The 17,106-nt window shown below is 50.5% G+C and overlaps 1 protein-coding gene across 2 annotated transcripts in view; it reads left to right on the top strand.

The window, feature by feature from the left end:
- The window catches only part of GRIK5 (glutamate ionotropic receptor kainate type subunit 5), a 62,898-nt gene that overhangs the window by 34,503 nt on the left and 11,289 nt on the right, over positions 1 to 17,106 (top strand). For both annotated transcript variants that reach the window (XM_040252662.1, XM_040252663.1), the window contains 3 exons: positions 7,523 to 7,636; positions 7,803 to 7,912; positions 8,297 to 8,470. In XM_040252662.1, the coding sequence (XP_040108596.1) occupies positions 7,523 to 7,636; positions 7,803 to 7,912; positions 8,297 to 8,470 (398 nt within the window). The remainder of the gene's footprint in view (positions 1 to 7,522; positions 7,637 to 7,802; positions 7,913 to 8,296; positions 8,471 to 17,106) is intronic.

Below are 17,106 nucleotides of genomic sequence, written 5' to 3'. Positions count from 1 at the left end.
CCAATAAATACTCAGGGTTGGTTTCCTTTAGGATTGACTGGTTTGATCTCCTTGCAGAATCATATCAGCTATTTTTGTATGTTTGTTTTTATTTTATTTTTGGTTGCAGTGTGCATGCAGGATCTTAGTTCCCTGACCAGGGTTGGACCTGTGCCCACTGCATTGGAAGCTCTGAGTGCTAAAACTGTGCACCTCTGATGAACCCATGTGTGAGGATTCAAAGCCAACCAAAACTCAGATTGGGACTTGAACCCACGGTCCTTTTTATTTTATTTGTTAATATTTATTTCTTCGGCTGCGTCGGATCTTAGCTGTGGCTTGAAGCATCTTCATTGCATCATAGGGGATCTTTTGTTGTAGCATACGGACTCTCTAGTTGCAGTGTACCGGCTCCAGAGCTCGCAGGCAGGCTCCGTGGCTGCAGCACATGGGCATCGTTGCTCTGCAGCTTGTAGGATCTCAGTTCCCCCACCAGGGATCGAACCCGAGTTCTCTGCACTGCAAGGTGGATTCATAACCACTGGACCACCAGGAAAGTTCTGAATCGACTGTCTCTTAATTAGAATCACTCACCTGGTGTCTGAACTTGGGTTCTTTGAGTCTCAGCACAGAAGGAATTCAGGGAGAGGCAAAGTGATAGGCAAGAAGTAGAATTACTAATATTCTACTTGCTTGTGTGGGATGCAAGTGGGCAGGTGAGGGGGCTGTGTCCCAAAACTACATTTTGGGCTTAACTGGTATCTCAGAAGGGAAAGAATCTGCCTGCAATGCAGGAGACCTAGGTTCGATCCCTGGGTTGGGAAGATTCCCTGGAAGGGGAAATGGCTACCTGCTCCAGTATTTTTGGCTGGGAAATCCCATGGACAGAGGAGCCTGGTGGGCTACAGTCTATGGGGTTACAAAGAGGACACGACCGAGCAACTTATACCCTTATCAGTTGACTGAACACTAACGCTTATAATCAAAGGAAAGTGGAGGAGGGGGGAAAGGACGGCCTTCTTCCTTTTTCTTCCAGTTGATGTCAGGCTTACATCTCTAGTTTCTCTTTTCTTTTGGATAGGAGAGTGTTTGACCCTATGAGGTCAAACTAGGACTGTCACAGAGCTTATTGAAATCAGCAGAAGGGTGGTAACATGTCCTAAAATATGTTGAATCATCTCAGTTTCCATGTAATGACAGTCTCCTCCTTTGAAATGTCAACCTTTCCCTTAAATCTGTCCTTAATCCTAAGGATTACTATTTTGCTGATCTCGACCAGCACAATGCAAGCTGCATTTTTTTTTTTTCCTTTCACTTAATGACCTGGGGCATATCTCATGCTTTTACTCATGGCTTTGTAGTTAAGCAAACCTGCTTCATCCCAGGATGTTGTAATAACTTTCTTGAGTGACCCTTACCTTAGAGTAGGGCTTCCCTGGTGGCTCAGATGGTAATGAGGCTGCCTGCAGTGCCGGAGACCTGGGTTTGATCCCTGGGATGGGAAGATCACCTGGAGAAGGAAATGGCAACCCACTCCAGTGTTCTTGCCTGGAAAGCACCATGGACAGAGGAGCCTTGTAGGCTACAGTCCACGCGATCACAAAGAGTTGGACATGACTAAGCGACTTCACTTTATCTTAGAATGGTCTCTTGAAGTTCCCTAGGTTTTCCTCTTATCTACAATCCCCTACTGGGACTTCTACAGCCATCTGTGTAACTATCTATTTTTATCCCTATCAGTTTTTTAAATTTTATTTTTAAATATTTATTTGGCCGCATCAGTTCTTAGTTAGAACATGTGATATCTTCACTGAATCTTGCGGGATCTTTCCTTGTGATGCCTGGACTTTCTCATTGTGAGCCGCGGGCTTAGTTGCCCCGAGGTATGTGGGATCTTAGTTCCTTGACCAGGGATCGAACCCACATCCTCTGCATTGCAGGGTGGATTCTTAACCCTTGGGGCCACCAGGGAAGTCCCATCCATATCAGTCTTAACCACTGGACCGCCAGGGATTTTTCTTCCTATCAGCTATTGGAACAGAGATAATTTAATATAGCTATTTGTTGCGCTTCCTTGGTAGTCCAGTGGTTAAGAATCCACCTGCCAATGCAGGGGACATGGATTTGATCCCTGTTCTGGGAAGATCCTATGTGCTTGAGGCAACTGAGTCTGTGCCACAACTACTGAGCCCCTGCTCTGGAGCCTGTGAGCCACAACTAGAGAGGAGTCCCTGCTTACCACAACTACAGAAAGTCCTTGTGCAGCAACAAAGACCCAGCATAGCCAAAAATAGACAAATCTCTTTAAAAAATAATTGTTAGCTTGGGAAATCCCTGGCAGTCCAGCGTTGAGACTCCATGCTTCCTCTACTCAGTGTCCGGGCAGATCCTGCAGGCTTCACGGTGTAGCACCCCCCCCCCAAAAAAAAGAATTGTTAATTAGATGTAAAGTTGTTAGAGGGCTTCCCTGTTGTCTCAGTGGGAAAGAAACCACCTGCCAATGCAGAGACAAGGATTCTATCCCTGGATCGGGAAGATCCCCTGGAGAAGGGAATGGCAACCCACTCCGGTATTCCTGCCAGGAGAACCCCACAAACAAAGGAGCCTGGCGGGCTACAGTCCATGGGGCTGCAAAAAAGTTGGGGCACAATTTAACAACTAAATAACAAAATGAAAATTGTGAACCTGCTAATGAAAAGAGTAAAAAAGAAAGTAAGGGATCCTGAGGGTAGCAGCTGCAGGAAGCACCCACCACCCTGAGGGCTAAGGGAAAAGGAGAAGAAGTTGGAAAGACTGAAACTTAGAAACTCGAGAGGCCCAATAGAGCTGAGACTCAGACCTTTGAGGTGGAGATGCTGTTGGTCTGGTACTGCGGATGTTTGGTGGGACTTTTGGATTTGAGCAGCAACTTGTCCCTGAGTCTCACTGTGTGTGCTGCTTTAGGCTTTTACCAAACAATTCGTAAGACTTTTCATTTTGAGGGAGGCCCAGAGTACAAGGACTCTGAAGCAGGTGCTGGCTTCATGTAATCTGACCTGACTGACACCCAGACCTGATGACCCGGAGGATCCAGGGATGTGCAGAGTGCTGGCGGCAAATAGGGATGCAGGCAGCAGGAGGTCACTCACTGCAGACCGCCAGGGTTTTGAAGCAAATCAGGCTCTTTTTGGCAGATACTATTTTTTTCAGTTTGAGAAACTGCTCATTACTGGGCCCCCACAGAGTTTGAACACCTGCCCATGAGTAGTGACCATGTGACCTGAGCACTCGTGTGATCTGAGTATTGTCATTTGTGCACCATTCAGGGTCCTACCAGGAAACAGGTCACTCCAAATATCTGAATGAAGAGACGTATTCACTAGGAATGAAGTTGCTAACTAGGTAACTGGGAGGGTAAAAGTTGAAGTCCGAGGTCAACTTTTTCTGCAAGGGGCAGGATGTAAATAGTCCTGGCTTCCAGGTCATCCTGTCACTACTCAACTCTTCTTTTGTCTGGAAAGCAGTTGCAAATGATAGCTAAACAAATGAGGCTGGCTGGGTTCCAATAAAACTTTATTTACAAAATTGGGCAGATGCACTAGACCTGGCCGTGGTTCACACACCCTTCCTCTCAGGCACGGAGGCAGCAAGTCAGGAAGCCACTCTGTCTCAAGTTCCGAAGGAACAGAGAGGAGCTGACCCTATTGGAAACTTTGAGGAAGGGCTCTGTGAGGCTCGTTTTGCAAGTGCTTTTTGTTCTTAGTCGCTAAGTCATTTTAGCCTGCCAGGCTCCTCTGTCCATGGGATTTTCCAGGCAAGAATGCTGGAGTGGGTTGCCATTTCCGTACCCAGGGGATCGTCCCGGCCCAGGGATCGAATCCCTGTCTCCTGCATTGGCAGGCGGATTCTTTAGGGGAAGAATCGGGGAAGCCTGCTGCAAGTGCTAGGAAGCTGCAGACTGGATTTGTCTGCTGTCCTGGGAAGAACCGTGGCTGCCTTTGTTGCAGAAAGAAGGCTGGGGACCTGAGAGCCCACTGGGAAGTGCAGGTTACTTGCATTCCTGCAGCCTGCAGCCTTCCTCTGGCGCCCCCTATTGGCAGAGCCTGCCAGGGAGCCGATGGCACAGCACCGGTGGTTTGCGCAGAGCTGGTGCACAGGGCGGGTTGGGGGCAGCAGGACAGTCACAAACGGTTGGTTTTTAGGCATTTAGACAACCCCCACCTCCGTCATTTCTACAGGTGGCTTATCATTAGGCTTCTTCTCGATTTCATCCCAGGGATGAAACTGTCAGGGTCCCCTTGGGGAGGGAAGTCTTCTCGAAGGAATAGGTGTCTCTTTGGGGAAATGAAGAGGTGGGGAGGAGGAGGTGGAAAGGGAGGGGGAGTTTTAAGTCTCTGAGAGGAGTCTAGAAGGAACTTTCAGCCTCTAAGGATCTATCTGTCCTCTGTTCAGAATGAAACCTGAATCTGACCGCCACCACTTTGCCCACCCCCGGCATCTGCATGGACACCTTTAGTCAGCCTTCTCCCTGCCCATCTCACCCCTATGCCTGCTTCCACTCTTGCCCCTGTGGTCTGTTCTCAAGGCAACCAGATCAGTCACCTCCTGCTCACACCCTCTGATGTGATGTCCTCCACTGTCCTTGGAGCAGAACTGGCCGCCTCACCCAGGCCTGCAAGACCCTGCAGGGCTCTGGTCCCCACTCCACTGGATTTCCCACCCCTCGCTTTCTTTTTCTTCTTTTTTTTTAATATTTATTTATTTGGCTGCACCAGCTTTAGTTGGAACACACAGGATCTTCAATCTCAGTTGTGGCAAGACCAGGGGTCGAACCTGGATCCCTGCTTTGGGAGCACAGTCTTAGCCACTGGACCACCAGGGAGGTCCCCTACCCCTCCCTTTCTGCTCCAGCCACCCCGGACACTGTCTTGGGTGCAGTGGGGAAGCCACCCACCCCTGGGTTTTAAACAGGTGATGATTATCACTTTGGATTGGGGGTGTTACTAGTGGAGGCGGGGGGTGTGGCAATGAGGAGGCTGATGGGTTATCACAGAGGACCTTTGCCAAGACAGACCTCCTGGGGTGCGTAAAATATAATAAAGATTCCTGTATTTGCTGGCATTGTTCCTGGCAATTCACATATTAGTCATAAGAGGGGCAAGTGCACAACAAAGGAGAAAACCAGAATTCCCTGGTGGTCCAGTGGTTAAGACTTGGTGCTTTCACTGCTGGGGGCACAGGTTCCATCCCTGGTCACAGAACTGAGAATCTGCAAGTTGTGAGCCAAAAAAAAAAAAAAACAGAGGGAACCACTCCTTACTCTCAGCATGCAGAAATTCCCGAGGGTGGGCTGTGAACCCAGTGTGTTCTGGGCCCTTGCCACACGTCGAAGCCTCTGGCTTCACCATCGCTGCTCCCAAGTCTCACGGGGCCATGTCATCTGTCCCCCACCTTGCAGGAATCGTTTCGCCTGAGTCATCTCCCTCTTCTCTTGGTTTGTCTTTCGGGTCTGTCCTCTTTCCCTGACATCGAGTTATCTTTCAGATTTGTCTCTTCTCCCCCGATCATGGGTTTCATTTGGGCCCCACGTGATCTCTCTGCGGCCCTGGTTCTGTTTTCAGCCTGTGCCACCCCTCTCTCCTTTGAGGCCTGAGCCCTCTCTCCCTTTCCCCAGTTCTGCCCCAGCCTCTGTTACTTCCCATGCTGTCAGTCTCAGTGCCCCGGGGAGGTGAGCATGTCCCTCCTCCCAGGCCAGTGAGCTAGGACCTTGACTCTTCTGTTTCAGCCCCAGGGTTGAAGGTCTATGCTTGAATTGGGAGTCAATGCTGGGTCCAGTTGAGGCCGTTGGGGCGGAGCCGGTATTCATGGAGAGGCACCCTGGGAGCCGGGTCCCAACCCAGGAGACGTCTCGCCCACACATATTGCCCCCATTTTACAGAGGAGCAAACTGAGGCTCCCAAAAAGGCAATGGCAACCCACTCCAGTACTCTTGCCTGGAAAATCCCATGGACAGAGGAGCCTGGTAGGCTGCAGTCCATGGGGTCAAACAGAGTCAGACACGACTGAGAGACTTCACTTTCACTTTTCAGTTTCATGCATTGGAGAAGGAAATGGCAGCCCACTCCAGTGTTCCTGCCTGGAGAATCCCAGGCACAGCAGAGCCTGGTGGGCTTCCATCTGTGGGGTCGCACAGAGTTGGACATGACTGAAGTGACTTAGCAGCAGCAGCAGCAGCAGCAGCCTGAGGCTCAGAGACATGGAAGCCCCTGTCCCCAGTTACCCAGCGAGCTGGTCAGAGCCAGGGCTCCCTCCTCCCGCACCCGGCCCTTACCAGCTCCCTGCCTCCTCTGTCATGTATGTGTGCGTGTGAGGCCACGTGTTCACGTGTGTGCCCTGTGCCTCTAGGGGATGCCCCCCAACACCGCATCACCGCTCCGCCCTGCACTCGTGTACTGGGCACGTGTCTGTCTGCCTGAGTCCACGTGGGTAGCTTGTGTCTGGGCACTTGTGTGTGGATTTGGCGTGGTACACACATGTTGCTGGTATAGACTTAACTGTGTATAGTGCTCACATGTGCAGTGTATGTGTGTGTGTGTGTGTCTCCAGGGTGTGTATATGTGTGTGTGAAGTGCCAGGTTTTTCCCCAGCCTGGGTCCTGCCCACAGCTAATGACTGACTGATGTCCACTTGAGCAAGATGGCCTCTTTGGATCAGGCATCCTGGTGTGCCAGCCAGACCCAGCACACCCTTTTCTCCCTCCCCACCCTTCACCCCGTCAGACCTGGACCCCAGCCATCCACCCCTCCCTGACTCAAGACCACATGCAGCTCCTCTCAAGGTTATTCTCTCAACGGAGCTGGGCGTAGTCCTGTGTCTTGGGATGCCTGGGTGCATACACCCAGGTCCCTAGCACCTGCCAGGGGCAAGAGAGTGGAGGTCACACATCTGTGTTATGATCCCCAGCTGTTGTGCCTTTATTCCCCAGTGCCTTGATGTCTCTGAGACTCAGTCTCCCCAGCTGTATAATGGGGCTAGTAGTAGCCCCAGGGAGCTGTTGAGAAGATTATACAAGATAAACCCTATAAAGTGGCATCTAGCTCGAAGCCTGGCACGTAGTAAGCTTGATAAATGTTACCTGTTGTTAACTGTTCATACCAAAGAGAAACCAAGGCTCCCGGAGGGTCCTGAGTGGGTCAGTGTCCGGGCATCTTGACTCCAATCTCAGGACCCCAGCGTGGTGGGAGTGGCAGGGGGTCAGTGGTAGGTTTTATAAAGCAGGAGCTTAAATGATGAGCTTGACATCGGGGGAGAGGAGCGGGAGAGATTGGATGAGGTGGGGCCGCTGGGAGGAAGGAGGACATGAGATGACAGGGGTCCAATACGGGGCCCAGGGAACACTCCTGGAGCCAGTCTAGTCCCCTGGCTCCTCCTGCCGTCCTGCTCCGTGTGTATCTCTCTCTTGGCTTCTGATACTCCAAATCGCTCCCTCGGCACAGCTCTCTCTAACTGCGCGTCTGTCTCCCCGGCCCACCCCTCTGCCCCCGCCCCGCCTCCCCTCCAGCAGAAGGCAGACCTGGCTGTGGCTGCGTTCACCATCACAGCCGAGCGGGAGAAGGTCATCGACTTCTCCAAGCCCTTCATGACCCTGGGGATCAGCATCCTCTACCGGGTGCATATGGTACGTTTCCCCTGGAGACCTGGCTGGGGCTGGGGCGGGAGGGGCACTGAGGCCCGAGGGAGACGGAGGCTGCGGGCTGGACCTTGCCTGCCACGGTGGGGCCTGTGGGCCCCGGGGCTTTGGGAGGGGCTGGCGGGGACTCTGCTCTCACTCCCTCCCCCACCAGGGCCGCAAGCCCGGCTACTTTTCCTTCCTGGACCCTTTCTCTCCGGCCGTGTGGCTCTTCATGCTTCTTGCCTATCTGGCCGTCAGTTGCGTCCTGTTCCTGGCCGCCAGGTGAGCCCACTACCTGCTGCCTGGGAGGGAGGGGGCAGGGCAGAGGCAGGAGCCGGGCTCTCCACGGCTGTCTGTCCTGGCTGTCTCGGCTCCGCTCGGAGCCTTGGGTTCCCTGCAGCCGCCCTCCCTTCTCCCTTTCTGGCCCTGTCTCTGTGTTTCCTCCCTGTGTCTCTGGCTTCTGCTCGGTGGTCCTCTCCAGGCCTCTCCCCTTCTCGTTCTTCTGTCCCCTTCCTCTTCCACTGTCTCTGTGTGTGTGTATGTGTGCCTCTCCCTGTTCATCTGTGTCTCTCTTCCTCTCCATGTGTGTCTCCCCGTCCCTTCTGATCACCGTGACTCTCTCTCTCTCCTGTTTTCTTTCTTCCCACCCGCTGTGTCTCTCCACAGGCTGAGCCCCTACGAGTGGTACAACCCGCACCCGTGCCTGCGGGCGCGCCCCCACATCCTGGAGAACCAGTACACGCTGGGCAACAGCCTCTGGTTCCCCGTGGGGGGCTTCATGCAGCAGGGCTCGGAGATCATGCCCCGGGCGCTGTCCACGCGCTGCGTCAGCGGAGTCTGGTGAGAGGCTGTCTGCCCGCCCCAATCGGGGTGGGTGGGACTTTTTGGGGGGACCCTCCTGAGACCTGGGCCCATTCCTATTCCCCACGCCAGCCATGTGATGGGACACAGGGTAGGGTGAGCTGAGCCCCAGCTCTGCAGCTCACTGGCTGTACAACCCTCTCCATGCCTCAGTCTCCTCATCCGAGAAATGGGAGTTAAAATGCCCACGTCTCATATAATCAGGACAGCATGGGTGTGGTAGTCATTGTCCGAGACATTGCCCCAGGCAATCATAGAGACTAGAATCCTTGAGCCACGACAGCCTTCACTGTCCAGAGGCCAGGGCTGAGGCCCAGTCAGAGACCTGCTCCCTCAGAGCCCCACGGGGACCCAGTACCTTGAACAGAGCTTATTTTGACCCTGAGACAAGCTCTGAGAAGCTTCATGCCAGAGAGCAGACACTGACAACCGGTGGTGTCTGGCTCATAGCTTTACATTTTTTGGATTAGTTGGCATTTAAAAATTGGGCAAATTTACTTACAAATTCAGATTTATTTCTTCTTAAAAGAAAAATACTTAATTAAATTAGTTTAATGGCATGTAGAAGCTTAGTTCCCCAGATTCTATAGGGATCGAAGCCATGGCCCCGGCACTAGGAGCTCGGATATTCTTAACCACTGGACTACCAGGGGAGTGCCAGGCTTCTGTCTTTTTCTGTTTTGTTTTGGCTATGCCACACGGCTTGCAGAAATCTGTTTCCCAACCAGGGATTGAACCCCGGGCCTCGGCAGTGAGAGCCCGCTGTCCTAACCACGAGGCCACCAGGGAACTCCCCACATTCAGAGTTCTCACTTTTCTCCAAGCTTTGGGAGCTCAGGTATTGCGCAGCTGGCACTCCCACCTGGTGTCAACGCCGCTCTGTTGGCCCCAGGCCCTCTGCCTCCTCCGGCCCCTTTCTGGCCTCGCTTCCGTAAGCGCTCATGTCTGCCACTCTGTCTTTGATTCATTTAGCCCCGTGGCATGTGGGACCTTAGTTCTCCAACCAGGGATGGAGCCTGTGCCCCCTGATTAGGAGTGCAGAGTCTTAACCACTGGACCGCCAGGGAAGTCCCCATCCTGTCTTTTAAATAGCAGATGGGCTCGGTTGCAGCTCGTGTAACTCTTCTCAGCTCCTTTTCCTCCTTAGAACCACAGAAAGCTGAGGAGCATGCCTAGAACAAGGAACAGTCTCCCAGTTTTATGGATTAGGAGGCCGAGACCCAGAGAGAGGAAGTGGTTTCCTAGAGAGAGTGCATTTGGCTAGAGGCAGGGTGGGGCTGAGCCAGCTTCCCGTCCCAGTGCCACCCACCCCCCAAGTCCCTGGGTGCTGCCTGAGCCTGGCTCTGCTCCCCAGGCCCTTGGTGACCTCTCCAGGGCAGCCCAAGAGGTTGGGCCTCGTCCCCGTCTGTTACAGTCAATGCATCAATAGTCATTCAGCACAAAGTGCTTCTGAGCCCTTTCCATGTGCCAAGTACTCAGGTGAAAAATTAAGAGGCAAAGGAGTTGAGAATAAATAAGTAAACAGATAAATAAACACAAGGAGGTCATATTTTATGCCAGGAATGTATCCCAGTGATATTGTCTGATTCAAAACTTGTTCATTCAAGACCAACCATAATGGTGGCAGGTTTTTCTCTCTCTCAACTAAGTGGGACTACCTACCATCTGGCAGTTGTTTGCAATTTGCTTGGCCCACTGGCTTTGAAACTTTTGAATCTCAATGATTTCTTTTAAACATTTTGGAATTGGCATCATTTCAGGAGTTACACCCTGCCTTCGTTTTCTGTTGCTGTTGCAACAAATTACCATAAACTTAGTGGTTTAAAAACAATGTAAGTTTATTCTCTTATAGCTCTGGAAGTCAGAAGTGCAGGATAGATATCACTGGGCTAAAGTCAAGGTGTTGGCAGGGCCAATTCTGAAGGCTCTAGGGGAGAATCCATTTCTTTGCCTTTTCCAGCTTTTAGAAGCTTCCTGTATTCCTGGGCTCGTGGCCGCTGCCTCCAGCTTCAGAGCCAGCAGCACAGTATCTTCAAATCTCTCTCTGACTCTGATCTCCTTCTTTCCCTTATAAGGACCCCTGTGATTCTATGGGCCCACCTGGGTACTCCAGGTCAATCTCCCAATCTCAGGATGCTTAACTTAATTTTATCTTCAAAGACTTTTTGTAAGAAAAAAAAAATTATTTATTTGGCTGCACTGGGTTTTAGTTCTGACACTCAGAATCTTTGATCTTCATTGTGACATGCTGGGTCTTCAGTTGCAGCATGCTAAATCCTAGTTACGGCGTATGAAATCAAGCTTCTTGATCAAGGATCGAATCTGGGCCCCCTGCACTGGGAGGGCAGAGTCTTAAGCCACTGGACCACTAGGGAAGTCCCCTGTAAAGAGCCTCTTACTCTATGAAGGAACATACAAGTTCCAGGGATGTGTATATAGATGTCTTAGGGGCAAGGCTTTTTTCTGCCCACCACACATCCGAAGTGAATTTTATTAGCATTTTAAATGTAATGATGTATCAGATGTACATAAGCTGAGCTACTGAAGAACCCAACAGGGTGCAGTGAAAAAGAACAGTGGAGAATGAAGATGCTTAGGAAAGGCACCTCTGAGGGAGGTGCAAACAGAGGCAGGCCTGCCAAGGAGAGGGAGGCGCATTCAGCCAGGCAGGAGAGGGCGGCCTGTGTGAGGAGGTGGCTGCAAGGGCAGGGAGGGACGCGCCGTGACAAATCTGGCTGAGTCCCCAAGTCAGGTGGGGGACCAGTGACCACCTCTCTGTCGCCATCCCTTCTGCTCCTCAGTCAGGGACCCTCTTCCCCAGGTGGGTGTTCTATGCCCCAGAGACCTGGTTGCCACAGGAACAGCAGCAGCTGCCCCCACCCAGAGCCCACCTCCTGGGCCCCTCATCTCATGTCCACCCGGGCCACAGCCTCCTGCAGCCACACCCAAGAGCGCATCTTCATTTGGGACAGTTCTGCCTTGATTCTTTATTATTTTTGGCCATGCCCCGTGGCCTGTGGGATCTTAGTTCCCCAAACAGGGATTGAACTTGAACCCCCTGCACTGGAAGCCCCGAGTCTTAGCCACTGGACCGCCAGGGAGGCCCCAGTTCTGCCTTGAAAATCAGTATATCCGAGTTCACACTCTGACCCCAGCCCTGTCCCTCCTGGGCTCCCCATCACTCCCTTGAAATCAGTCCTTACACCTCCTTTGCCGTTGTCCACATCTCGGGCCAGGTCACCCTCTTGTCACGCCCTCCTGGTAAAGAAAGCCCCCCAACCTCGGGTCTCGCTCTGCTCCCTTCCCCACGCTCCACCAGGGTCACATGGCCGCCTTTATTGATATGGCCAGCACCCCCTGTCAGCCATCCTCTTTCTAGAAACCCTTTGCTCCTAGGCTGCTGTGTCTTCCTGGTTCCCTACGACCTCTGGATCCTCTGTCCCATTTCATCATGGGCTCCTTTGGCCCTTGTTCTCTCACTCCACACCAGTGACTCTTCAGTGCTCACAGACTCAATGCGCTCTTTAAAAAACAAACAAAACGCTATTTACTTGTTTATTTTGACCACTCCACACAGTGTGTGGGATCTCAGTCCCTGACCAGCGCTTGAATGCAGGCCACAGCAGTGAAAATGCAGACTCCTAACCACTAGCCTGTGCACATGCTAAGTCACTTCAGTCTTGTCTGACCCTTTGCGAGCCCAGCAGGCTTCTCTGTCCATGGGATTCTCCAGGCAAGAATACTGGAGTGGGTTGCCATGCCCTTCTCCAGGGGATCTTCCCGACCCAGGGATCGAACCCATGTCTCTTAAGCCTCCTGCATTGGCAGGTGGGTTCTTTACCACTGGTGCCACCTGGGAAGCCTCCCTTAACCACTGGACCACTAGGGAACTCCTTCAATGCCTTCTTTTAAAAAAAAAATTATTTATTTGTGGCTGTGCCGGCTCTTCGTTGCTGCATGGCCTTCCCTCTAGTTGTGGCGAGTGGAGGCTGCTCTCGAGCTGGAGTGCACAGGCTTCGCACTGCAGTGGCCTCTCCAGTGGCGGAGCACGGGCCCTAGCGTGCCTGGGCTTCAGTAGTCGCAGTTCATAGGCTCTGGAGCGCAGGATCGATAGTCGTGGTACACGGGCTCAGTTGCTCTGTAGCATGTAGGATCTTCCCGGATCAGGGATCAAACATGTGTCTTCTGCATTGGCAAGCAGATTCTTTACCACTTAGCCACCAAGGAACCCAGTGCCCTGTTTTTACAACAAATATGTGGTAACATCTCTTTTCCGCCCTAATGAAATTCAAAGGTAATACATCAGCCTACACTCATGATTCAGAACAAATCAATATAATGCCCTGATTTCAATACAAAGGAGAAAAGGAGAAGTGATTGACGATGAAACGGTAGGAAAGCAATACTTAAATGCTTGGGCGGGACTGTGCTCCAAGACAGATTGCAGCAGTCAGGTGGCCACACCTACAGGTAGTAGATACCATTGCAATTATGAGAAGACAGACCGTTTAATAGAATGATGTCAATACCTGAGGCATGACGCTTTGAAATCATTGGCAGATAAGTGTATCTGTACAAATACAAATCACCATGAATGTGAGACTCATCAACACAGCCGGTCCAAGTTTCTTCACATAGTGACTCAAATACCACAAGCAGGACTGCTGTCAGAGACGTGATTTCCCCAAATCGTGAGCAGTTCTTGGCACGGTTTCAAACAAAACAGCATCCAGCTTTGTTCCTCAATCTAAACAATAGGTTGTTGTTGCTAAGTCGCTTCAGTCGTGTCTGACTCTAATAGACCCCATAGACGGCAGCCCACCAGCCTCCCCGGTCCCTGGGATTCTCCAGGCAAGAACACTGGAGTGGGTTGCCATTTCCTTCTCCAATGCATAAAAGTGAAAAGTGAAAGTGAAGTCGCTCAGTCATGTCTGACTCTTAGTGACCCCATGGACAATAGGTACCTTTCTAGAAATGTTGGTTTCTATTCTAGCCATGCCAAAAATATTTCTGTTTTTATGTCCGTGCATGCTCAGTCATGTCCGACTCTTTGCAACCCCACGGACTGTCGCCCACCAGGCTCCTCGGTCCATGGGATTCTCCAGGCGGGAACACTGGGGTGGGTTGCCGTTTCCGCCTCCAGGGGATCTTCCTGACCCAAGGACTGAACCTGAGTCTCCTGTGTTGGCAAGCAGATTCTTTACCACTAGCGCCACCTGGGAAGCCCTGGTTTTTATGTATCAGAGAGTTAAGAGTCAGATAATCAAGTACAGGATTTTCCATGTTTAGACTGGGCTGTCTGGTCGACACCTGTCCCCACCCACTGACATCAGGACCCCACACGATTACTTTGGTCACCAGAGTGCCCCACACCTCACCAAGCACTTTCCTCAAACAACCCTGGGCCCACGCCCTGCCCAGGAACCACCACTCTGTATACTTCCCAAGTCCTCAACTGCAGATCCCTCCACGAGGCACCCTCAAACTCAGCTTGCCCAAAATGGAGCTCACATCCTTACTCCCAAATTGGTCCCCAGGTTCTGTCTTGGTGAATGGCCCCATCACCCCCGCCATTGCCACCGCCCCTCTGCCATGGTGTCCCTGGGGTTTCGGGGTGCCTGGGGTGTATCAGGCACTGAATAGTTTTGTCTTGAGTGAATGACAGCATTGATCCGTGGGGTAGGTTTGAAGAGACTTGGCTTCCAGAAAGATTATGGGGGACCGGGGATCTTTGTATGAGTTGAGTTTGGGTTGCTTTTGGAAAAGGCGTATTATTCATCCGTTTATCCTACGCTCCACCAGCATCCCAGCACCCAGCACAGGAGTGTGCATGCGTGCTCAGCAGAGGACAGCTGCCCTTTTCTTCATTATCTGCTGGAGGAGGGGGTGCTCTGGAAGGACCTCTCAGCATCTTTCCTGTCTTCAGGCCCCGCAGATCTGTATATGTACTTCGGCAGGGAGCCTAGCCCCTCTCATCTGCCTGGTGGGAGGACAGAGGGCCGGGCCAAGGCAGGTGACTGCCTTTGGGTCTAGAGCCAGGCCAGTGGGTGCTTCTTTTCCCAAGTCCGTCCTGAGTCACAGGACCACGAAAGCACACACGTGCATGGCCCTTGGTCTGTGTTGTAACTCACTCTTAGAACAGCCCTGTGAGGAGCGACCTACAATTATTATCATCATTATTACTATTATTATAAATACTGTTATTTTGGCCACACTCTGAGGCTTATGGGATCTTAGTTCCTCCACCAGGGATTGAACCCACCTGCTTGACATTGAAAGCATGGAGTCCTAACCATTGGCCTGTGAGGGAGTTCCTATGGGGGCCTACGATTATACTTAACCTCACGGGTGAATCCATGGTCTCACAGCTCATCAGTGACGGAGCCAGGATTTGGGGATTTTCCAGGGACCTCGATTTCTACTTTATTTCCACTGTGGTCAGTGAATATTCTCTGTAGGATTTTAATCCTGTGTCATTTATTGACACTTGTTTTATGACTCAGTGTAGAGTCTATCCTGGTAAATATTCTACATCCACATGCATAGAATGTGTGTTTTGCTGTTGGTGGGTGCAATGTTTTGTAAATGGCAACTAGGACCAGTAGGCTACTCTTGTCTTCATATGGTTACTGACTTTCTGTTTACTGATTCTGTCAGTTACTGAGAAGAGAGTGTTGAGATCACCACTTGTAATTGTGGAGAAATTTCATGTTTCTCTTTTCAGTTCTATCAGGTTTTGCTTTATGAATTTGGAAGCCGTGTAATTAGGTGCATCAATGTTTGGGACTGTTGTGTCTTTTTGATGAATTGACCCCTTTGCTATTATGTAGCTCAGTTGGTAAAGAACCCACCTGCAATGCAGGAGACCTGGGTTCAGTCTCTGGGTTGGGAAGATCCCCTGGAGAAGGGAAAGGCTACCTACTACAGTATTCTGGCCTAGAGAATTCCATGGACTATATAGTCCATGGGGTCTCAGAGTCGGACATGACTAAGTGACTTTCACTTTCACTTCCTCTTTATTCCTGATAAATTCCTTGTTTTGGGGTTACCTTTTTTGATATTCATATAGCCATCCCAGCTTTTTAAAAAAAGTATTTATTTATTTGGCTGCACTGCGTCTTAGTTGCAATGTGTGGGATCTATTTCCCTGACCAGGGATTGAACCAGGGCCCCCTGTTCAATCACTGTATCATGGAGTCTTAGCCACTGGACCAACCAGGGCCATCCCCAACTTTTTTAGTGCAGTGTTTCATAGTATATCTTTTCCCTATCCTTTCATTGTCAGCTTACCTACACTGTTATATTTAAAGTGGTTTTCTTATAGACAGCATGTACTTAGGCCTTGGACCAGGGATTGGCAAACTTCTTTTTTGAGTATTGGGCCAAATTATAAATATTTCAGGCTTTGCTGGTCATATGGTATCTGTTGCATCTACTTAACCCTGATTATGGTACAGAAGCAGCCTTGATTGAATGAGTGTGATTGTGTTCCAATTAAACTTTTTTTTTGGCTGCACAGCAGGGCACGTGGGATCTTAGTTCCCCAACCAGGGATCCATCCCACGCCCTACCCCCCACATTGGAAGCTCAGAGTCCTAACCGCTGCATCGCCAGGGAATTCCCCCAATAAAACTTTATGGACACTGACAGTGAAATTTGAATTTTATGTGTCGCGTGTCATGAGCTGTTACTCTTCCTTCAGTTTCTTCTTAAGCATTTTAAAATGTGAAAGCCATTCTTAGCCTGTGGGCTGCACAAAAACAGTAAGTCAGATCTTGCCTGTGGGCCATAGTTTGCCAACCCCAGGCTGAGACCAGTTACCTGCAGTATAATTATTGGTATTTGTTTGATGTTGTTTAATTGCTAATATTTTTTCGTCCCCATGGACTGTAGCCCACCAGACTTCCCTGTCTGTGGGATTCCCCAGGCAGGAATACTAGACTGGGTTGCCATTTCCTTCTCTAGGGGATCTTCCTGACCCAGGGATCAAACCTGAGTCTCCATGTCTCCTGCATTGCAGATGGATTCTTCACCACTGAGCCACCTGGAAAGCTCAGAAAACCTAGCATATACTTATAAAAATTAGTTGCATTCATTCAGAAAAAATTCAGACTTTATAAACTTGGTGTAAAATCTGTTTTCTTTTCTGTGCAGTGTCTAATCTGTGTAGATCCTTCCAGTAAAAATTTCCTTTTTGATGCTGTGTATTTCATATAGAGCTTTCTAGTCCTTTCTTCCATTTCTGTCTGCAATGTGTTCATGTTTTTCTTTACATCCTTGATCATTCTGAATGTCTTCGCTGCTTAATGTCCTTGCTGCTAATTCCCTCATCTCTGCCAATTCTAGTTCCGCTTCCATTGAGCAACTTTCTTTCCTAGCTGTAAGTCCGTTTCCTGCACGTTGTGTATCTGGTTTTTTTTATTGGATGACGAGACATTGTGGATTTTATGTTCTTTACATTGTCGCATGTATTAAAGAATCTCTGGGTTTGTTGTTGTGTTTTTTCCCTGCAAGACTGTTACTTGTGGATTCTCTTGAGTCTTTCCAGGCCTGTTTTTAAGTTCTTTTAGAGTAGGTCTCAGAGAAGGCAATGGCACCCCACTCCAGTAATCTTG

This window comes from Oryx dammah, unplaced genomic scaffold, assembly GCF_014754425.2.
Source record: "Oryx dammah isolate SB20612 unplaced genomic scaffold, SCBI_Odam_1.1 HiC_scaffold_13, whole genome shotgun sequence".
Lineage (NCBI taxonomy): Eukaryota > Metazoa > Chordata > Mammalia > Artiodactyla > Bovidae > Oryx > Oryx dammah.
Note: the sequence above shows the minus strand (reverse complement) of the source record. Positions and strands in the feature narration are given on the sequence as shown.